The sequence below is a fragment of the Hyla sarda genome, chromosome 3, assembly GCF_029499605.1.
Source record: "Hyla sarda isolate aHylSar1 chromosome 3, aHylSar1.hap1, whole genome shotgun sequence".
In the NCBI taxonomy this organism is placed as follows: Eukaryota; Metazoa; Chordata; class Amphibia; order Anura; family Hylidae; genus Hyla; species Hyla sarda.
Genome location: NC_079191.1, coordinates 263,986,035 through 264,004,895, shown reverse-complemented (window position 1 = coordinate 264,004,895; position 18,861 = coordinate 263,986,035). Strand labels below are relative to the sequence as shown.

Here is an 18,861-nt window from a genome sequence, read left to right as displayed (position 1 = left end):
TGCCATGGTTTTCCCGGGCATTTCATTTATACTACTGGAGCCATCAGCTCAGTAAAAGGGGACCTGACTCCCCGAAATGTGTCTAGCCGGCCACCCTATTATCGCAAACACCCCAATACAGGCAAGCTTGAATCACTATTCCCCCTTACTGCAACACTGTAAACTTTGGAGAACATCATCCCACCAGCGGAGCGCGCTCTTCCCAGAACCTAATTTACTTTGCTGAGTAACAACGTGAGATTCATCCAGGAAATCGATCCTCCAGATTGAAAGAAGGAGCACCTTTCATTGGCACCACGGGTAAGAGGTACTTTGTACCAATCCCCACCCCACTTGTGTCTTATATTCAAACTAGCCCTGTGCCGCCAGGGTAGAGTGGGTTACAAACAGGGGGGCCACAGCGCTGCAAAGCACACTAAACCTGCTATATACCGGTTGTTCTCAGCAATAGACTTGCAACTCTGCACCGCCCGAGCCATCAACATCAGAGACGGACCATCAGACACACTGTCACGACATCTCTAGTAAACTCTGCTACTTAATATCCACCTATTAACTTATAGCACAATCACACTATAGTGTGGGACAAAAAGAGTGTACTTACAGCGCTGCATATTGACTAACATAATTACACTACAGCGCGATATGAAAGTGTATCTACAGCGCGATCCATCAGAGGCATTGCTAATACTTTAAGTAATTGCTTACATTTTGGCAAAAAAAAGTCAATATAAAGAGAACCAGCTCACCGCCATATATCTTGTATGTGGAGAGGACTGCAGGTATGCTTACCTTTTGGGGAACATGAACTAGTTTGCTATTTAATCAAGTTCATGATTTTTTATTAATGCCATTATTATTGCTTTTATTTAAATTGTCTATGTTATGTCCAATGCAAGGGCCCTGCAGAGGACACTGTAGCATAATTATTAACCAATAAATAATTTTAGACCATATCTGACCTATTCTACGTATATGCTTTCCTTTATTCCTTTTCTATTCTCAACCACTGTATAGTATTGTTTTAGGTATAAAGTATTTGACACACAGGGTAAACACAGTATCCTCTGTTGGGATATTTTCTTGATCCATGTTGAGCTCCCACAACCCTTTTTTCTGTATTGTTACTGTAATGGCACATGTACACTATGGACATTCTGCTTAGAATTTCCAAGCAGAGGAAATTCTAAGCGAAATCATCTTGCATCAGCCTCCCATTGTTTTCAATGAGATTGTGCTGGTCAGTTCCCATGTTGGAAGTTCATTGGCAGCACTTCTAATGCGTAAAAGGAGGAATATGTTTGGAAAGGCACAATAGTCAATGGGACTTTATTTTTCAAAGAACATTTCTGTGGTAAAGTTACTCTCAAAATAAGCGCCAATATCCTGCTGAATTTCCTCAGTGTGCACAGGCTCTTATCCTCTGGAATTTACTTTTGTCAAATTGGCAAGTAAAACCTACAGCCATTCTGTACCATGTGGGCTCTGCATAAGTGGTGAAAATAGAAGCTTATAGGCTGGGATGTTTTACAATCATATGGCAAATAAAAAGAATCTGGGGGCTTTGGTCTAGACTGGTTAAAATCAGAAGATAAACCTTTAGTAGTATATATACACATTGGTGATGTTGGCCTAAACAAACAACACATTAAACCAAAAGCTCTAAAAAGAGAAAAGACAAATTACTTACTGTTACAATACTGTAATGGTTGGGAAAGGTTTTTGATGGATACACTGGCCGTAAAGATCGTGTATATGTTCCGCATTGCTCTTAAAAGGTAAGCAAAGCACAGCAAGTCAGAAAAACACAAGAAAAAACTAAAATCACCAATAACTGCATTGTTTTCTTCTTTTTCCTGGCTTTTGTTTAGTTTTTTGTTTGTTTTGTTTTTTAACGTAAAAAAGACTGCCAAAAATAAACTGCCTCCTTATTTTTCACTCCCAAGATGCAGTTGTGGTAGGCCTCTGGGTTAGGGGTAGTGTAGTCAGGGTTTTGCTTTAGTATATCAGGGGTTAAGGTTAACCCTATAGTTTGTGAGGCCAGGCTGAGGGCTAAGATGCTGAGGTAATTCTCCGGCCTATCGCTGCCCTTCCCAGTAACGATAGGTGCATGCAAATAATAACTGACGGTCCACAAGGTAGCTGAACTTGAATAAACTTTACTCAAAGGGTTGCGAAAAATCCAATGAACAGTAACTGTCTCATTAATACAGTCTCTATACACTTCAGTGACTGACCGTTGTTGCGGACCTTGACTTTTGCTATAAGTCTCTGAATTTAGGGTTATTTGCGAAGATCCGTCCGGATTTAGGGGATAGATAAGGTCCGGTGATCTTGCAGAGTGCTTAGGGATTGATACACTCACGGTTTCGTAATGGTCAGCAATCGCCGCAAGGCTCAGGCCTAACTCACTGATGACAGCAGCGCAGATCCTTCTCTCACAACAGCCCACAAGGAAAAGAGAGTGAGCAATGGCCGCCGCTCCCTTATATGGGCAGGGACAGGGCCGTTTCTATTGGTCCGAATATCTGTCACTCACCCTTACAAGGAATGATAGGTGCAATACGTCATAGGGACCGCCAAAGGTCCTTAAGCAAAAACCATAGAGTTTACCTGATCACGTGACCCGCAGGTCCTGCTACGCAGCGTACAGGTAATTAACCAATTATATACATTTGTACAATTATATTTATATAAATCCTGAAAAAACTGCTAGATCTACTAATTCCTAGATGAGAGGTGAAAAGGGGCGGACTAAATAAGAAGGACCCCGACGTCCTAGGGACTCTGGCTATGGGGACCTATATACAGGTAGCGTATAGGATGTGGTACCGGGACACCACACAGTTTCTGTAGATTTTTATCTTTTTTTTTTCTAACAAGTGGGTTTTAGCATAGGCCGATTTTGTTGGCGATTTTACTAAAGAATTGATGGGGGAAAAAAAATGCAAAAAAACACATGGCATTTTATGTGGATTTTTTTCCCCTCCAATCCTCAACATGCTGACATTTTTGAAAATTAACCCTTAGCCTAAAAATGCCACAAAAGGGTAAGAAAAAAAAATCTGTCTGCAACGTTTTTGGCAAAAAAAAATAAAAAAATCATAAATTTTTTACTAAAAAAGGGAAATCCCAGTCTAATGACATTAACCTGAAAAAGACATAGCTAGACTGTCAATTTCTACATCAATGAGGCATACAGACATGTTAGGAATCAGACAACTAACTTATGCTTGCACACTCTGGCCACAGAGTGCACTATGGAGAGATCCATTGATTTTATTAGACTTAAAGAAGCACTCTCTTTTTGTGTTATTTGCTCATATAATACACACACTTACCATCAATACACATACAGGGTCATTTGCTTTATTTTAGTGGAGTTGCATCTATGCGTTTTAATATTGTTACTTGGTCATGTGATCACAAGTCTGACCCACAGAAAATTACAGTAATTACTGTGTCAGAACAGGATGTCACTTTTGGTCAGCTGACTTCCTGTGAACTACAGGATGATAGCATCTACCAGACCCCCTCCTACTAGCTCACAGATCCCTCCCCTTCCAACTTCTTCCACTATCTCTGTGGGGTCAGGATATCTAAAAATACAATTCCCAGGGCTGTGTTTACACTTTTGTGTCAACTTTTCTAGGGATTTCCCAACATTGTGGATAAATTGGTGATACTTTATTGCAATTGTGCAAATCATGGTAAAAACAGGTAATATTTACTACAATTTTAGAAAATCGCAGCAGAAACAGCTATGCAGTAAATGTGTGAAATATGCTGTAAAAATACAACAACATGTGAACCAAGCCATAAGACTTCATATCATCATAAAACACCTCAATTGTGATTATAGGTCAAATCACTTTCGCCTCATGGTAATATTTCTCTAAAAAAGGCACATTGATCAACATAATGCATCAAAACTGCAGTGTGACCGCACCTAAATTCAACTGGCTGAAGTGATCAAACACCCCATCCAAAGCCAGAGGATTCATTGGAAATGTAGACTGCATTACAGAATCACTTCAGAAAAGGAATTTGAAACCAAGATGGAGCCAATCTATTATCTGCCACATCAGCTAAAACAGGTAAGCATAAGGGATATGCAATAACCTTTCCATCATTTTCTACTAAAAGCCAATTCTGCACTATAGCTTCTTTACCTTAGTCTTATTAGTATATTTACAAGAACATATAGTTTTTTTTTGCTTTTTTTTTTTTTTGCAGGGACTAAAAAGTGTGGTAAATAGGACTGTAATCCTGACAAACAACAAGTCCCAGAGTACTGACTGGGTCCCATCGCTAAACAATAGAATACGGATAGAAATGAGCGAACTTACAGTAAATTCGATTCATCACAAACTTCTCGGCTCGGCAGTTGATGACTTTTCCTGCATAAATGAGTTCAGCTTTCAGGTGCTCCGTTGGGCTGGAAAAGGTGGATACAGTTCTAGGAGACTCTTTCCTAGGAATGTATCTACCTTTTACAGCCCACCGGAGCACCTGAAGGCTGAACTAATTTACGCATGATAAGTCATCAACTGCCGAGTGGAGAAGTTCGTGACTAATCAAATTTACTGTAAGTTCGCTCATCTCTAAATACGGACATCATCAAAAATGCCACCTACAGTATGAAACAAGGAATCTTTTTTTGATGGTTTCTACTTATTCTTGCTGGTAACAGAGTACTCACTTAACTTGCTGATGACAGGAAGAAGACCACCCCATGTTTGCAAATACTCAGCTCTAAAGCCGTCCAATGAAAATAAGATGACTGGAGGCTGAGAAAACCTAAAAAAATACATTTAAATAATAGTAATTAAAAATGATTTATAAATGATTATTAAAAATAACAAATGAGAATATATTACATGATAAATAATACTAATATGTTTTAAACAATAGTTTATTCATTGTGCCGGTTACTGCAGCGCATCTCCTTTGAATTGAATTATGCTCTGTTTATATCTTTTTTTTTTTGCAGATTTTTTTTGCAGATTCTGCCAAATCAAGGGGGGGGGCAAAGTTGCTGCATGAAGCAACATTTAAAAGGGGTACTCAGGTGGAAAACAATTTTGTTTTTATTTTTCAATCAACTGGTGCCAGAAAGTTAAACAGATTTGTAAAATACTTGTAAATAAAAATCTTAATCCTTCCAGTACTTATCAGCTGCTGTATACTCCAGAGGAAGTTCTTTTCTTTTTGAATTTCTTTTCTTTCTGACCACAGTGCTCTGTGCTGACTCCTCTGTCCATAGCAGGAGAGGTTTGCTATGGGAATTGGTTTTTGCTCTGAACAGTTCCTGATATGGACAGAGGCGTCAGCAGAAAGCACTGTGGTCAGACAGAAAATAACTATACAACTTCCTCTGCAGCATACCGCAACTGAAAAGTACTGGAAGGATTAAAATTTTCATATTGAAGTAATTTATAAATCTGTTGAACTTTTTGGCACCATTTGATTTTGAAAAAAAAAAAAAATTAAATTCCACCGGAGTACCCCTCCGGGTTTTATTTATGCTAAATAAGCTAGCATAAAATACTGTATACAATGATTGAAATAAAGATACACATATACAGCTCTCTTCAAGCTAATCTGCATCCAAAACCTTATCAAATAAAAGCCGAAAAATTGCAGATTTGGTGTTTTGTTTTTTTATTTCATTTTTTTGCAATTTTTTGGGGGAAAGTTACACCTCTCAGAATGAAGAGAAAAAAATATATTTTTCCATAATATGCTTCTATTTGGCAAAAGTATTAAAATCAAAAAACAAAACACAAAAATAGATAGCTGGTTTCACTAAAAGAGTACAGTCCAATTGTTTAAAAGGGTAATTAAGTCTAGAAAAAGGATTTGTTGCTAGGTTAAAAATTAAAGAAAAAAAAATTAATTAATTACTCAGTTCCCCTGAAGCTTTTTCCGGTCCCCATTGCTCCTCTTTTCACCCTACTTCAGAGATTAAATGTTGGAGCAGCACCTGCCCACTGAACCAATCACTGACAGAACACAGCTTCAACCAATAATTTGCAAAGTAGGCAGATCCTGTTTCTTGGTGCTGCAACGGGAGATGGGGCCTGAGGTAGAAATGTATAATTTTCATTTTCTTTTTTTTTTTACTCCAGCAACATATAAAATTGTATTTTATGCATACTCCTGTGGACAAATATATAAGAATTGTATTTTTGGTACAAAATCCACCATAAGATCATTGGGGGTCCCTGGTGAATAGGTGATAAATTTAAGGGTTTATTAAAGTCTAAGTTGACGTGTCTTAATTTAAGGCTCACTTTATACAGTGGATAGGGGCTTCTTCGTTGTCTTGTACAGTATGCACAGTGTATCAGAGATGTAAAATGGAGCCGCCCTCCCCCAGTGTCCAAAGGAGCAACTAGTCCTGACACAGGTTAAGGACCACTAAAATGCCTACTCTGTTTGGTAGCATCTCTAAAATGCCTGGTCTTCGGGGATGTTCTTTTATAAGGAAGCACAACTTGTGACTGGATCATGAGCACCCAAGGCTCATTGATGCATGTGGGGATGTGAAAGTTGGGCCATCTGTCTTGCCCACAATATAGCTATCGTAGCACACACTGTTGACTTGGCCTCCAAATACCCTATTAGGGAGATTTATCAAATCATGTGCAGAGAAAAAGTTGACCTGTTGCACATGGCAACCAATCAGTTTACTTCTTTCATTTTTGAAAAGGCCTCTAGAAAAGTCTGATTGGTTGCTATGGACAACAGGTCAACTTTTCCTCTTCACAATATTTGATAAATCTCCCCTTTATCTTTACCTGATTGAGTTATTGGGGAATTTTCCTTTAAAACAAAAAACAAAACAAACAAACATAAGCCTAATTCTTTGAGAACCGACCCAGTAGTTCTTAAAAAAATCTGTTGTTAATGTCTTGGCATCAAATAGTGTTAGGCGCGAATATTCGCATTTCAAATTTTTATCGTGAATATCGCAAATTCGTGAATATTGTGAATATATTCGCTATATATTAGAAATTATGAATATTCACTTTTTTCAGCACATTCGCATATGCGTATATTTGCATATGTGAATATTCGCATATTCCTTCTTTTCACTTGTGGGCCAATTAGAATGATGTAAATACACATATGTGAATATAACGAATATGCAAAATTTGCAAATATAGGACGAATATTCATCTATATGTTCACGAAATATCGCAAATTCGAATATGGGCAATGCCGCACATCACTCGTATCAAATACCACAGGACACCTTCAGATATTCTGGAGTCCATGTCTTGATGGAACAGCTGTATTGGTGGCAGAAGTGGGACCTACACAATGTTACAGTTTTATGTCATGATTGATATATCTATTTTTGGCCCAAAAAAAAACCCTCACACAAATTGCATGTCTTACATAGTTGTAGCAACTAACTCACCCAGCTGGACAGAGTGGTGTTTGGATAGTCTCACATTTTTCTTCTACCCAGCTCTTGTTTCCTAGAAGAATAAATTACTCAATTATGGTCATAGGTCCTTTAGAAAACCGCCAAAAGGAAAAAAAGAAAAACTCAAAAGGTGGTTTTACACACAAACACACAAGATACAGAAACAAGGAATATAAGTCCTTCCTTTATACTTCCCATTCCTATTTCTTGCTGTGGCTAAATAAAAAAATTGCCACAAAAAGCTGTGTGTAAACTTCCCCACATCTGAAATGGCCATTTCTGCTAAATGACTTGCAATACTTTCAGGCTAAATAGGCCACTGGTTTGGGGTTTCTCATGCAATGCAGTAAGAATTTATTTTATGAACCTTCCTTAAATTTACCAACATCATTAAAGCCGATGATGTATACAAGGACAGTGCCCTGTGTCATGTGAATATGCTATGATGTACAAAGTGTTTCCTCATTTTTCCTCTCTGGTTGACTTGCAGGCCCAAGAATGTGCTTCATCTGACCTAGACAAATGAGATAAATGTGGAATATTCTTGTAAGTAAATCTCTTATGCTTCTGTTGCAGCCATCTGTCACAACAGACTTGTTCCCATGTTCTAGCAGGGTTCCAAGATCAAAATCTGAGTCCTCACAAAAGTCTACCATATACAGTGGTCCCTCGACTAACAATATTAAAGGGGTATTCCAGGAAAAAACATATATATATAAATATATCTCAACTGGCTCCAGAAAGTTAAACAGATTTGTAAATTACTTCTATTAAAAAATCTTAATCCTTTCAGTACTTCTGAGCTTCTGAAGTTAAGGTTGTTCTTTTCTGTCTAAGTCCTCTCTGATGACACCTGTCTTGGGAAACCCCCCGGTTTAGAAGCAAATCCCCATAGCAAACCTCTTCTAAACTGGGCGTTTCCCGAGACAGAAAGCCAGTTGATATATATAAAAAAGTTTTTTCCTGGAATACTCCTGGAATTGGTTCCAGAATGACCATTGCATCTTGAGACCATAACATAAAAAGTTGACTTTCTGAAGCCTTTGGAAACAAAAATAAATTATTGTTAAAGAAAACTGACATAACTAAATACAGATAAAGAAAGTCCTTGCATATAAAAGCTATAAATAGGTGCTAGAATCTATAAATCAATCTATACATAATGGCCAGGTGCTTCTTCATGGTCTTTTACAGTATGCACAGTGTACCCCAGATACAAAGTGGAGCCGCTCTCACCTGATGTCCAAAGGAGTAGCACAGGTAAAGAATAGTGCAGTACCAAGCTATACTGTACATGCTTGAAAAAGGTTCAATAGTTGGGCGGAAACATTGCTGCAACCAGATGGGTGAACACACACTTGATCCTTTTCCCGATTTTGGTGTTTGGAGTGCTGCTTCTTTTCTACATTTAGCTATACTGTAGGGAGGTGCTTCTAGATGAGTGCATGCATTTAAACAATACAGTGGGTTTTACCACTAAAATGCCCACTATGATGATTGGTTCGATGTCCAGCCTCTCTGATCTAGACTGTTTATGGCACTGTATGTTGAGTTTGGTTTCAGGCTACAATGGTTGAGAAATTACCATTTTATGTTAAAATATTGTAACATGAGGCCATTGTAACTTGAGTAATTATTGTACCCTTAATGGACCCATTGACACGTAAGTCAAGTGTTAATATTCCTGCACAATATTTTCCCGAAAAATCTATATTTAGCAACCAGCCTACCAGCCCACGGCATCAGCTGCCCAGTGCAATAACATTAAAATGGACATGTACACATTATAACAAAAATTATAATAAAAAATAAGTAAAAACTGTTTTAAATTTATACAAATAACTAGTTATAACACTCATGGAATATTTTGTACAGTTTCGGACGCCAGTGTACAAGACAGACCGAGCAGTGTTAAAGATAGTTTATAAACTGGCAAACAAATGTGTACACAAAGTGGGTGGACTTCAGTACCCTGTAAAATTATCTCATTTGAGGTTTCAAGGCAGAAGGAGGTTATTTTGGCTGACTTAACACTGGCATAATGTAGTCACAAGTCCTGAGCTGACTGTGGATCGGATAACTGACAGCTGTTGCAACGTGGAGACTTCTAGGCTATTCAAACTCTAGCTCTTTGATAGCACTTTGTGGCGGTAGATTTCCAAGTACTGTCGCTTACCACTCCCGCTGGGTCCTGTAACGTGCCCCACTCAAAATTCCTGACTGGAACCATGCTCCTGCTATCTCTTGCAATTCCTAGCCTTGCTACTAGGGCATGCACTGACTCCTGCTTTGATTCAAAAGGTACAGTGTGCATAGCCAAAATCTGTACCCTTTCTTAACACAGCTCTGCAGCCCATATTTAAGCCTGCTCAGCCATTTCCTTGGTGCCTGAGCATTCTTGTAGTTTCTAGTGTCCATTAGTGAAGGTTTTCTGTTCCTGATCCAGCTTCCTTTGCCTGGCAGGGGAGGGAGAAGGCAACGAAAAGTGCCCTGGTGACTCAGCCCTGTTCTCAAATGGTTTTGTTAACTACTGATATTATTCCTAAATGGTACAGTGTTTTAGAGTAAATCATATATGGATGTAATAAGAAAGCCTTTTTCATGTTTCATACTCCCCTCGTGATGCCACGCCCCCTCCACTCATGTCTTTGGGAGGGGGCATGACTGCCTTAACTGGAGCAGCAGCGCGGCATAGAATTCTGCCACTCAAACCCCCCCCCGTCCCCCGATCAGACATCTTATCCCTCATCCTGTGTATAAGGGATAAGATAAGATGTCTTTGGCCGGAATAACCCCTTTATTTTAACGTTTAAATTTTTGATTTTCCTTGATAGTATATTGAGCACCCACATATATTCAACCTTCTATTATCTTGTTCCTTACCAGTACAGAAGGACTTTTTTAAATAGGTTAAAGTTTACCTGTCGTCAACAAAAACTTATTTTTGTCCCTGCAGCTATTGTCTGTGTGTCTCTGAGAAGCACAAATACAGGAAGTGGGGGTGCACAAACAGGGCTCTGTGCACCGAGGACAAGCAAGGCTCTGTGCACCGAGGACAAGCAGGGCTCTGTGCACCGAGGACAAGCAGGGCTCTGTGCACCGAGGACAAGCAGGGCTCTGTGCACCGAGGACAAGCAGGGCTCTGTGCACCGAGGACAAGCAGGGCTCTGTGCACCGAGGACAAGCAGGGCTGTGTGCACCGAGGACAAGCAGGGCTGTGTGCACCGAGGACAAGCAGGGCTGTGTGCACCGAAGACAAGCAGGGCTCTGTACACCGAGGACAAGCAGGGCTCTGTACACTGAGGCTTTGTGACATTCCCCGACTCACACATGAGGATTATTGACAAGCCAGGAGGATGCACAGAGCCTTGCTCGGCCTGCCGTCACTTCTTGTATTTGGACTACTCACAGATACACACAGACAATAGCTGCAGAGACAGCAATTTGTCACCCAACAATATACCCATTTTTTAGCCAATATACTATTTTTTTATTACAAATATACATATAATGGTATTATCTACATTATATAAAAAGTTTTTGTTGAGGACTGGTACACTAAGAGGTATTTGCTGTCCAAAAATTCGCCCTCAATAAATTAATGGTTTTTATTATGAAAACCCTCTAACACAAAAAAATACATTATACAATACATTATACCAAAACTTGCAAATAATTAATTTATTAGTATACAATAACTGTGGTTAAATTCCCAGAGCCAAAAAAGTATTTATACATAGATAGATTCTCCAGATGTGAATGAGGACATGTTATAGACATGGAATAATAAATGGGGAAGTCGGCAGGATTACTACAATATGTGGAACTGCAGACAGGATTACAACCATAGAACCACAACAGGGCAAGATAGGGGAGGTGGGTGGAGGGATAAAATATTGATTCTGTTGTATATGTTAGCAAAAGAGAAACAAAATATATATATATATATATATATATAAACCTCACCTCTGCAAACAGCATCATAATTCACACAGCAGTCCTTGGCATCCTTACAGTCATCAGAACAAGAGCATAGGCTGCTGGGAAGTCTTTTCTCTCCACATCTTAATTTGTCACATGTCCAGATGTTCGCTGCATATAAGGAAGCATCAATACAGGGATATTGTTTATAGTGAATACTACCGACTAGAATAACAGATCCCTTGCTCTTTATATATTTGCAAATGGTTTGATACTGTAGAGTATTTTGCTATATATTCACAATTATAGGACCTTCCTATTTTACTACAACAACAGTCAGCTCTTCTAATTGAGGGCATTGGAAGCCAATTTTATCTATGAATAAGGTATTACACAGCTCCCATGGAAATCAAAAGGAAAATGTAGTGGATGCAGGTACTTGCAGTTAAAAGCTGTGAAGAATAAAGAGGGTATTAAGTGGAAACCCCCTTTAAGAGAGAATCTGTCAGCTGCTGTCCAGCTTTCCAATGCACTGACAGTATCAGGAAGCAGTAAGAGTAAAATTCATAAGCATACCTTTATTTTCAGTGCCTTAGGGCTCAAAATGTTGAAAATTAGCTTTATTCAATACCGGTGAACAATCAGAGTGGTGGTACCAAACCATGAAAAGGCTTGGGCTAGCAGGATTCTCCTTTCATCTCATCACCCCTTTCCAGGCTGACAGTCAGGGCTCGGCATAGAGCACCAAGCCCTGACCGTCAACCAGTTTGGAAGAGGGCAGATGCTAGATCTAATAACTAAACAAACATTTTTAAACATAGGAAAGAACATATAAGGACTGGTGTTTTAAACAGCATGCTTAGGACAAAGTACCCTGGAGAAAAATGTGCCTCATAAAGGCTAGGTTTCCACACAGGGTTATTTCTGGCTTCTTTTTGGAAAACGGCCACTGCAGTTTCTGAACCAAAATCAGAAGTGGATCCAATAGAAAGGAGAAGTGTAAGTCCTTCCTTTATATTTCCCATTCCTTTTGAATACACTTCTGGCTTTTGCTCAAAAACTACAGTGGCAGTTTTCACAAAATGATCAGAAAAAAAACCTATGTGGAAACAGAGCCAAAAACTGCAGTTTTTATTTTAAAGTGGTACAAAAATGTGCCCGTCAAGTAAGCATACATTTCATAATGAATGTGTGGTAGCCCAGCATAGCTGTACCAGTTGCTACTCTGGTTTTAGCTCAGGTGGCTCTATGGTTTTATAGGGTTCTTGATGACAAAAGTCTATGTCTATCATGTGTCTGTTTCCATACATGGTAAATTTTTATTACTGGATTTTTGTGGTGAACCACACATTTATTGTGTGTCTAATGAGAGTGTCCGGGGCTTAGCACTCCTTTTGCAGACCTGAATGTCTATGTTAAAGGGGTACTCCATTGGAAAAAAAAATGTAATCAGCTGATGCCAGAAAGTTAAACAGATTTGTAAATTACTTCTATTTAAAAATCTTAATCCTTCCAGTACTTATCAGCTGCTGTATACTACAGAGGAAGTTCTTTTCTTTTTGAACTTCCTTTCTGTCTGACCACAAGTGCTCTTTGCTGACACCTCTGTCCATGTCAGGAACTGTGCACAGCATGATAGGTTTGCTATGGGGATTTACTCCTACTCTGGACAGTTCCTAAAATGGACAGATGTGTCAGCAGAGAGCACTGTGGTCAGACAGAAAGGAAGTTCAAGAAGAAAAGAACTTCCTCTGTAGTATACATCAGCTAATAAGTACTGGAAGGGTTAAGATTTTTAAATAGAAGTTATTTACAAATTTGTTTACATTTTCGGCACCAGTTGATTTAAAAAAAATAATAATAATAATGTTTTCCAGTGGAGTACCCATTTAAAGAAAGGTGATCTGTTTCAGGAACTATTAAGGGAGTTATCCATGTGAAATTAAAACTATGCACTTTTGGCAGACCAGATATAGCAAAGTATCAGCTATTTCATATCCAACCTTCATACCTTGGTTAAAATCCAATGCAATGCTATTCCCATCATTTCTTTTTTGTTTTGCTATTAAGTATTGTAACATATATGTATGAGGTGAAAAGCAAAAACCCTTTTCCCTACATCAAGACAGCAGTATATCAAAATTCTTTTTACCACATGAAATATTTTGAGCAATAAATATGGCATTTTTACTTTTTTTTTTTTTTTTTACCTGGTTGTAAACATATATCCTCATAATCAAAACAGCAGTTTCCAAGTGCAACACAGGCTGTATCACAGCGGCAGCTCCCAAACTTACGCTCAAAGCATCGATTTTTGCAGCTGTTCACTGTAATTAAAATTGAAGTAATTCAACTGGTTAGGGAACCATGAAAAAAGTTTATTAAAATAAAAACAAAACACAATAGCTTTCCTTACAAGTAATCTTAATTAAAAAAAACTTTAGAAAAACATGGCCGTTTTTTGAGCCAAAGCCAGAAGTGGATCCAGCCAATAAGTAAAAAAGAAAGGCTATAAAAACGAAAATCAGAACTCTCCACTGCCTCTAGAAAATAGAAATCCATAAGTTCATATTGAAAAGGGAATATATGCTAGTTTCCTTAACAGCGTAGCTCACAAGACTACACTGTTTACACAACTGATAGTTTCCAAGCCATCTCCACTTGTCACACACAGGCCGGAGTTGGTAGGAAGGCTATATTCATGCTTCAAGTTCAAAATATAGTGTCTGTACCTATGTTTGATTGCTGCACTTACAATTCTTATGTGATCTTTGCCCCGATGTTTTTGTTGTTGTTTTTTTTAACAGCATATGTTAACAACAAAATTACTGTTTCAGGTTTTCCCAGGTTGCAGTGCGGCCCGAGACATTACATCACTGGTCAGCTGTTCAAAGGAAGCCTGCTTGCTTCAATGGGTGGAGCGACTGTCTGGGGGGTGGAAATCATTCTCCACAGGGCTGCAGCTGTACTGCAATGGGTGGGGTGGCCAATGTGTGGGAGGGAGAAAAGTGACCTCACACTTACAAACAAGGGATCCTGGGGACTTGTTATTGGAGGATGGAAACTCAAAGAGGATATAGCCATATTACAAAAAGAAACCAGCCGTGTTATACAATACAGTATGGATTTAGCATGGATCCTTCCTAAACATATCCATTATTGTCTGGCAGGTAAGTACTAAAATCACCTGATAGTTAGGGTATGGTAAGAAATTAGGGTATTAAGCAAAATGTGGTATATATAAAGTGGGAGGCTACACACTAAAAAGGGAATGATAACTGGACCGAGGTACTGAGTTGCACTTTACCTTTAGTGCTGAATAGATAGTAATAAAAAAAATAGATGAATCAGACCTCAAGGTACAGTTAGCAGTTGGTAGATGTAGTAATGGGAATAAATGTGAAGAGATGCTTTATTGGATAAATATGCAATAAAAAACTGGTGTCTGAGCAGGGCCCTTGCTGCAGAACCAGTTATGTATAAGATATAGATTATGGAAGCAATATATTAAATGAAATACTATACATAAAAACAATATAGTGTTAGGGTAAAAGAATGACATGCCCCTTTGCTGGATTGTAAAATAATACCTTGGAGTAGTTAATCACATTGGAGTTGATAGAGTAATAGTAACGTGATTGTTGGTTCTCACCAATAGAAAGTGTCTAGAAAGTTTTAACTGCCTGGAGGCTCCGTGATTAGCACATATAGATAAGTATCAAGTTCAATTCCGAAGATGTGTAATAAAGGGTAAGTACCTTCTATGCAATAGATGGTTTCACAGGTTGGCACGGGCTGCTCCCGGCCTATGGGTAATTGTTACCTGTGGTTTCCGATTCAAATCAACTCGCATTGAGGATGCCATTGCAAGTGGGGTGTCTGCTTGACTTGCGAGAAGAATCTGGCAGGTTCAGTTGCAGGGTAGCGCGGCTCTGCGTGCGGCTTATTGGCAGTGTCCGGGCAGCGGGATAAGGCAGTGCAGACTTTATATACCTGGCGTCCTCATGCAGCAGTTGAATGGTGCAGGTGTGTGCACACACCTTGCAGTGGTCTCATAATGGGACACTTATAAATTCGCCTTTTTTATTTCTCAAAATAGAAAACCAGGCCAAGCTGCTTAAATGCCACAGCCTGGCATGCTTCTTCACTTTTCCTCATCTCCTAATCTTTCAGCCCCTCCGTGCTTGACATACAGATCCCTGTGCATCAATCAAAGAGGGACATGGAGGTGGGGGGTGCCAGAAGGCTTGCCAGGCTATAGCACTTGAGCAGCTTTGCCCTGACTCCTCGACACGTGGCTGAGAAATAAAAAAGGGGATTTTCTAAGTATGGCAACTACCATCAGTTCCAGGAAAGGTTGATTTCATCCTACCCATTGGTGCCTGCAGTCACTGCTCCCTCTAAGCTATGTGATTAGGAAAGGATAGAGAACAATTCCACACCCTGCAGACAGGTATATTTATTACTGGGATCATAATATCATTAGAATGAGGTTTCAGCTCTTATTTCGAGAGCACACAGCTTAGAGGAGCCATTGTCTGCCGGTCTTAGCTACAATTATGGCGGACAGAATCCCTTTAATACAGCATGGACTCAGCCTAAGGCAGAGGCCAGAGCGGCACTTGCACAATTTTAATAAATCTCCCCTACAATTTTCCCAATAATATTTTAATAACATATGTATTTCCTGTTCGTATTCTTCATGCGAAATAGAATGTTAGCATTCTTTGTGCGTATACTTTTACCTTCTCTAGAACAGCTTGGCTTAAGTCCAAATATGCACCCAAGGATAACGGTTAATATGCAAACACAGATTACCTAGTGAGAGAAACAAAAGGACTTTATGTAGTTTGTAACATAACACTAAGCTAGCACTTCACATAAGCACCAATCAAATACAAGCTGCTTTTATGCCACCAGTTACCTGCAAACGTATGAACATTAACTAAAAAGCTTCTATTCATTATACACTTTGTCGTCTGAATAGGATAAAAAAATAAAAATAAAAATAAAGTTTCTGAAAGAAATGGAAGTTATGTCCTGATTCATGGGTTCCTATTCCCCCATCCTTTCTTTCACCTTTTTATAGTTATAGGCATGTATCTATCCATCCACCATAAAATACTACTATAGTTAAAGACTTTTTGTGAATTTGAGACCATAGATCCACTAATCCCTGTGTCTAGTTTGAAAAATTTAAAGGGGTACTCTGGTGGAAAACATTTTTTTTCCCACTGGGGCCAGAAAGTTAAAACATATGTATATTACTTCTATTTGTAAAACGTAATCCTTCCAGTACTTATCAGCTATTGTATGCTACAGAAGAAATTCTATTCTTTTTGAATTTATTTTCTGTCTGACCACAGTGCTCTTTGCTGACAAAAAAGAAATGATGGGAATAGCATTGCATTGGATTTTAACCCCTTAACGACGCAGGACGTATATTTACGTCCTGCGCCGGCTCCCGCGATATGAAGCGGGATCGCGCCGCGATCCCGCATCATATCGCGTCAGTCCTGGCGCTCATCGACGGCCGGGACCCGCGGCTAATACCACACATCGCCGATCGCGGTGATGTGCGGTATTAACCCTTTAGAAGTGGCGGTCAAAGCTGACCGCGGCTTCTGAAGTGAAAGTGAAAATGACCCGGCTTCTCAGTCGGGCTGTTCGGGACCGCCGCGGTGAAATCGCGGCATCCCGAACAGCTTGCAGGACACCGGGAGGGCCCCTACCTGCCTCCTCAGTGTCCGATCGGCGAATGACTGCTCCGTGCCTGAGATCCAGGCAGGAGCAGTCAAGCGCCGATAACACTGATCACAGGCGTGTTAATACACGCCTGTGATCAGGATGAGAGATCAGTGTGTGCAGTGTTACTGCAAAAAAAAAAGTAAAAAAAAATTTTAATAAAGGTCATTTAACCCCTTCCCTAATAAAAGTTTGAATCACCCCCCTTTTCCCATAAAAAAAAAATAAAACAGTGTAAAAAAAATAAAAATAAACATATTAAGTATCGCCGCATGCGTTAATGTCCGAACTATAAAAATATATCGTTAATTAAACCGCACGGTCAATGGCGTACCTGCAAAAAAAATTCAAAGTCAAAAAAAGCGCTTTTTTGGTCACTTTTTATACCATTAAAAAATGAATAAAAAGTGATCAAAAAGTCAGATCAAAACAAAAATCATACCGATAAAATCTTCAGATCACGGCGCAAAAATTGAGTCCTCATACCACCCTGTATGTGGAAAAATAAAAAAGTTATAGGGGTCAGAAGTTGACATTTTTAAACGTATAAATTTTCCTGCATGTAGTTATGATTTTTTCCAGAAGTGCGACAAAATCAAACCTATATAAGTAGGGTATCATTTTAACCGTATGGACCTACAGAATAAAGATAAGGTGTCATTTTTACAGAAATATGCACTGCGTAGAAACGGAAGCCCCCAAAATTACAAAATGGCGTTTTTTCTTCGATTTTGTCGCACAATGATTATTTTTCCCGTTTAGCCGTGCATTTTTGGGTAAAATGACTAACTGCAAAGTAGAATTGGCAACGCAAAAAATAAGCCATAATATGGATTTTTAGGTGGAAAATTGAAAGGGTTATGATTTGAAAGGGTTATGATAAAAGGTAAGGAGGAAAAAACGAAAGTGCAAAAACTGAGAAACCCTGAGTCCTTAAGGGGTTAACCAAGGTATGAAGGTTGGATATGAAATATCTGATACTTTGCTATATATGGTCTGCCAAAAGTGCATAGTTTCAATTTCACATGAATAACTCCCTTAATAGTTCCTGTAAATAGATCACCTTTCTTTAAAGGGGTACTTCACTGGAAAATTTTTTTTTTAAATCAACTGGTGCCAAAAATGTAAACAAATTTGTAAATTACTTCTATTTAAAACCCTTCCAGTACTTATCAGCTGATGTATACTACAGAGGAAGTTCTTTTCTACTTTAACTTCCTTTCTGTCTGACCACAAGTGCTCTCTGCTGACACCTTTGTCCATTTTAGGAACTGTCCAGAGTAGGAAAGCAAACCTATCCTGCTCTGGACAGTTCCTGACAAGGAGAGAGGTGTCAGCAGAGAGCACTGTGGTCCGACAGAAAAGAAATTCCAAAAGAAAAGAGCTTCCTGTACATACAGCAGCTGATAAGTACTGGATGGATTAAGATTTTTAACAGAAGTAATTTACAAATCTGTTCAACTCTCTGGCACAAGTTTAAAAAAAAAAAAAAGTGTACCATTTTAAACTGTCTCTGGGATAAATCCCTTGATCAATTTCTCCATAATGGGTAAAATCAAACTCACCATCTCCTCCTATTCAGCAACTCCTCCTTTTAGAATTTAAAGCATTAGTGTCATTTAGAAAAACATTTGACATGTTTCACATCAGTTAGGGTCTTAGTGCTGAGACCTCCATGGACACAGGGCCGTTTGAAGGAATTTGGGGGCTCCAAGCAAAATGGACATGGAGGAACCCCTCCCCCCCTTTGATGTTTA

At 39.0% G+C, this 18,861-nt stretch overlaps 1 protein-coding gene across 1 annotated transcript in view; it reads right to left on the bottom strand.

The window, feature by feature from the left end:
• The window catches only part of ENPP1 (ectonucleotide pyrophosphatase/phosphodiesterase 1), a 149,839-nt gene that overhangs the window by 82,670 nt on the left and 48,308 nt on the right, over nt 1-18,861 (bottom strand). The window contains exons 2-7 of the mRNA XM_056566561.1: nt 16,105-16,177; nt 13,570-13,686; nt 11,405-11,530; nt 7,430-7,490; nt 4,703-4,800; nt 1,691-1,770 (exon numbers count right to left, since the gene is read on the bottom strand). Coding sequence (XP_056422536.1) covers nt 1,691-1,770; nt 4,703-4,800; nt 7,430-7,490; nt 11,405-11,530; nt 13,570-13,686; nt 16,105-16,177 — 555 coding nt within the window. The remainder of the gene's footprint in view (nt 1-1,690; nt 1,771-4,702; nt 4,801-7,429; nt 7,491-11,404; nt 11,531-13,569; nt 13,687-16,104; nt 16,178-18,861) is intronic.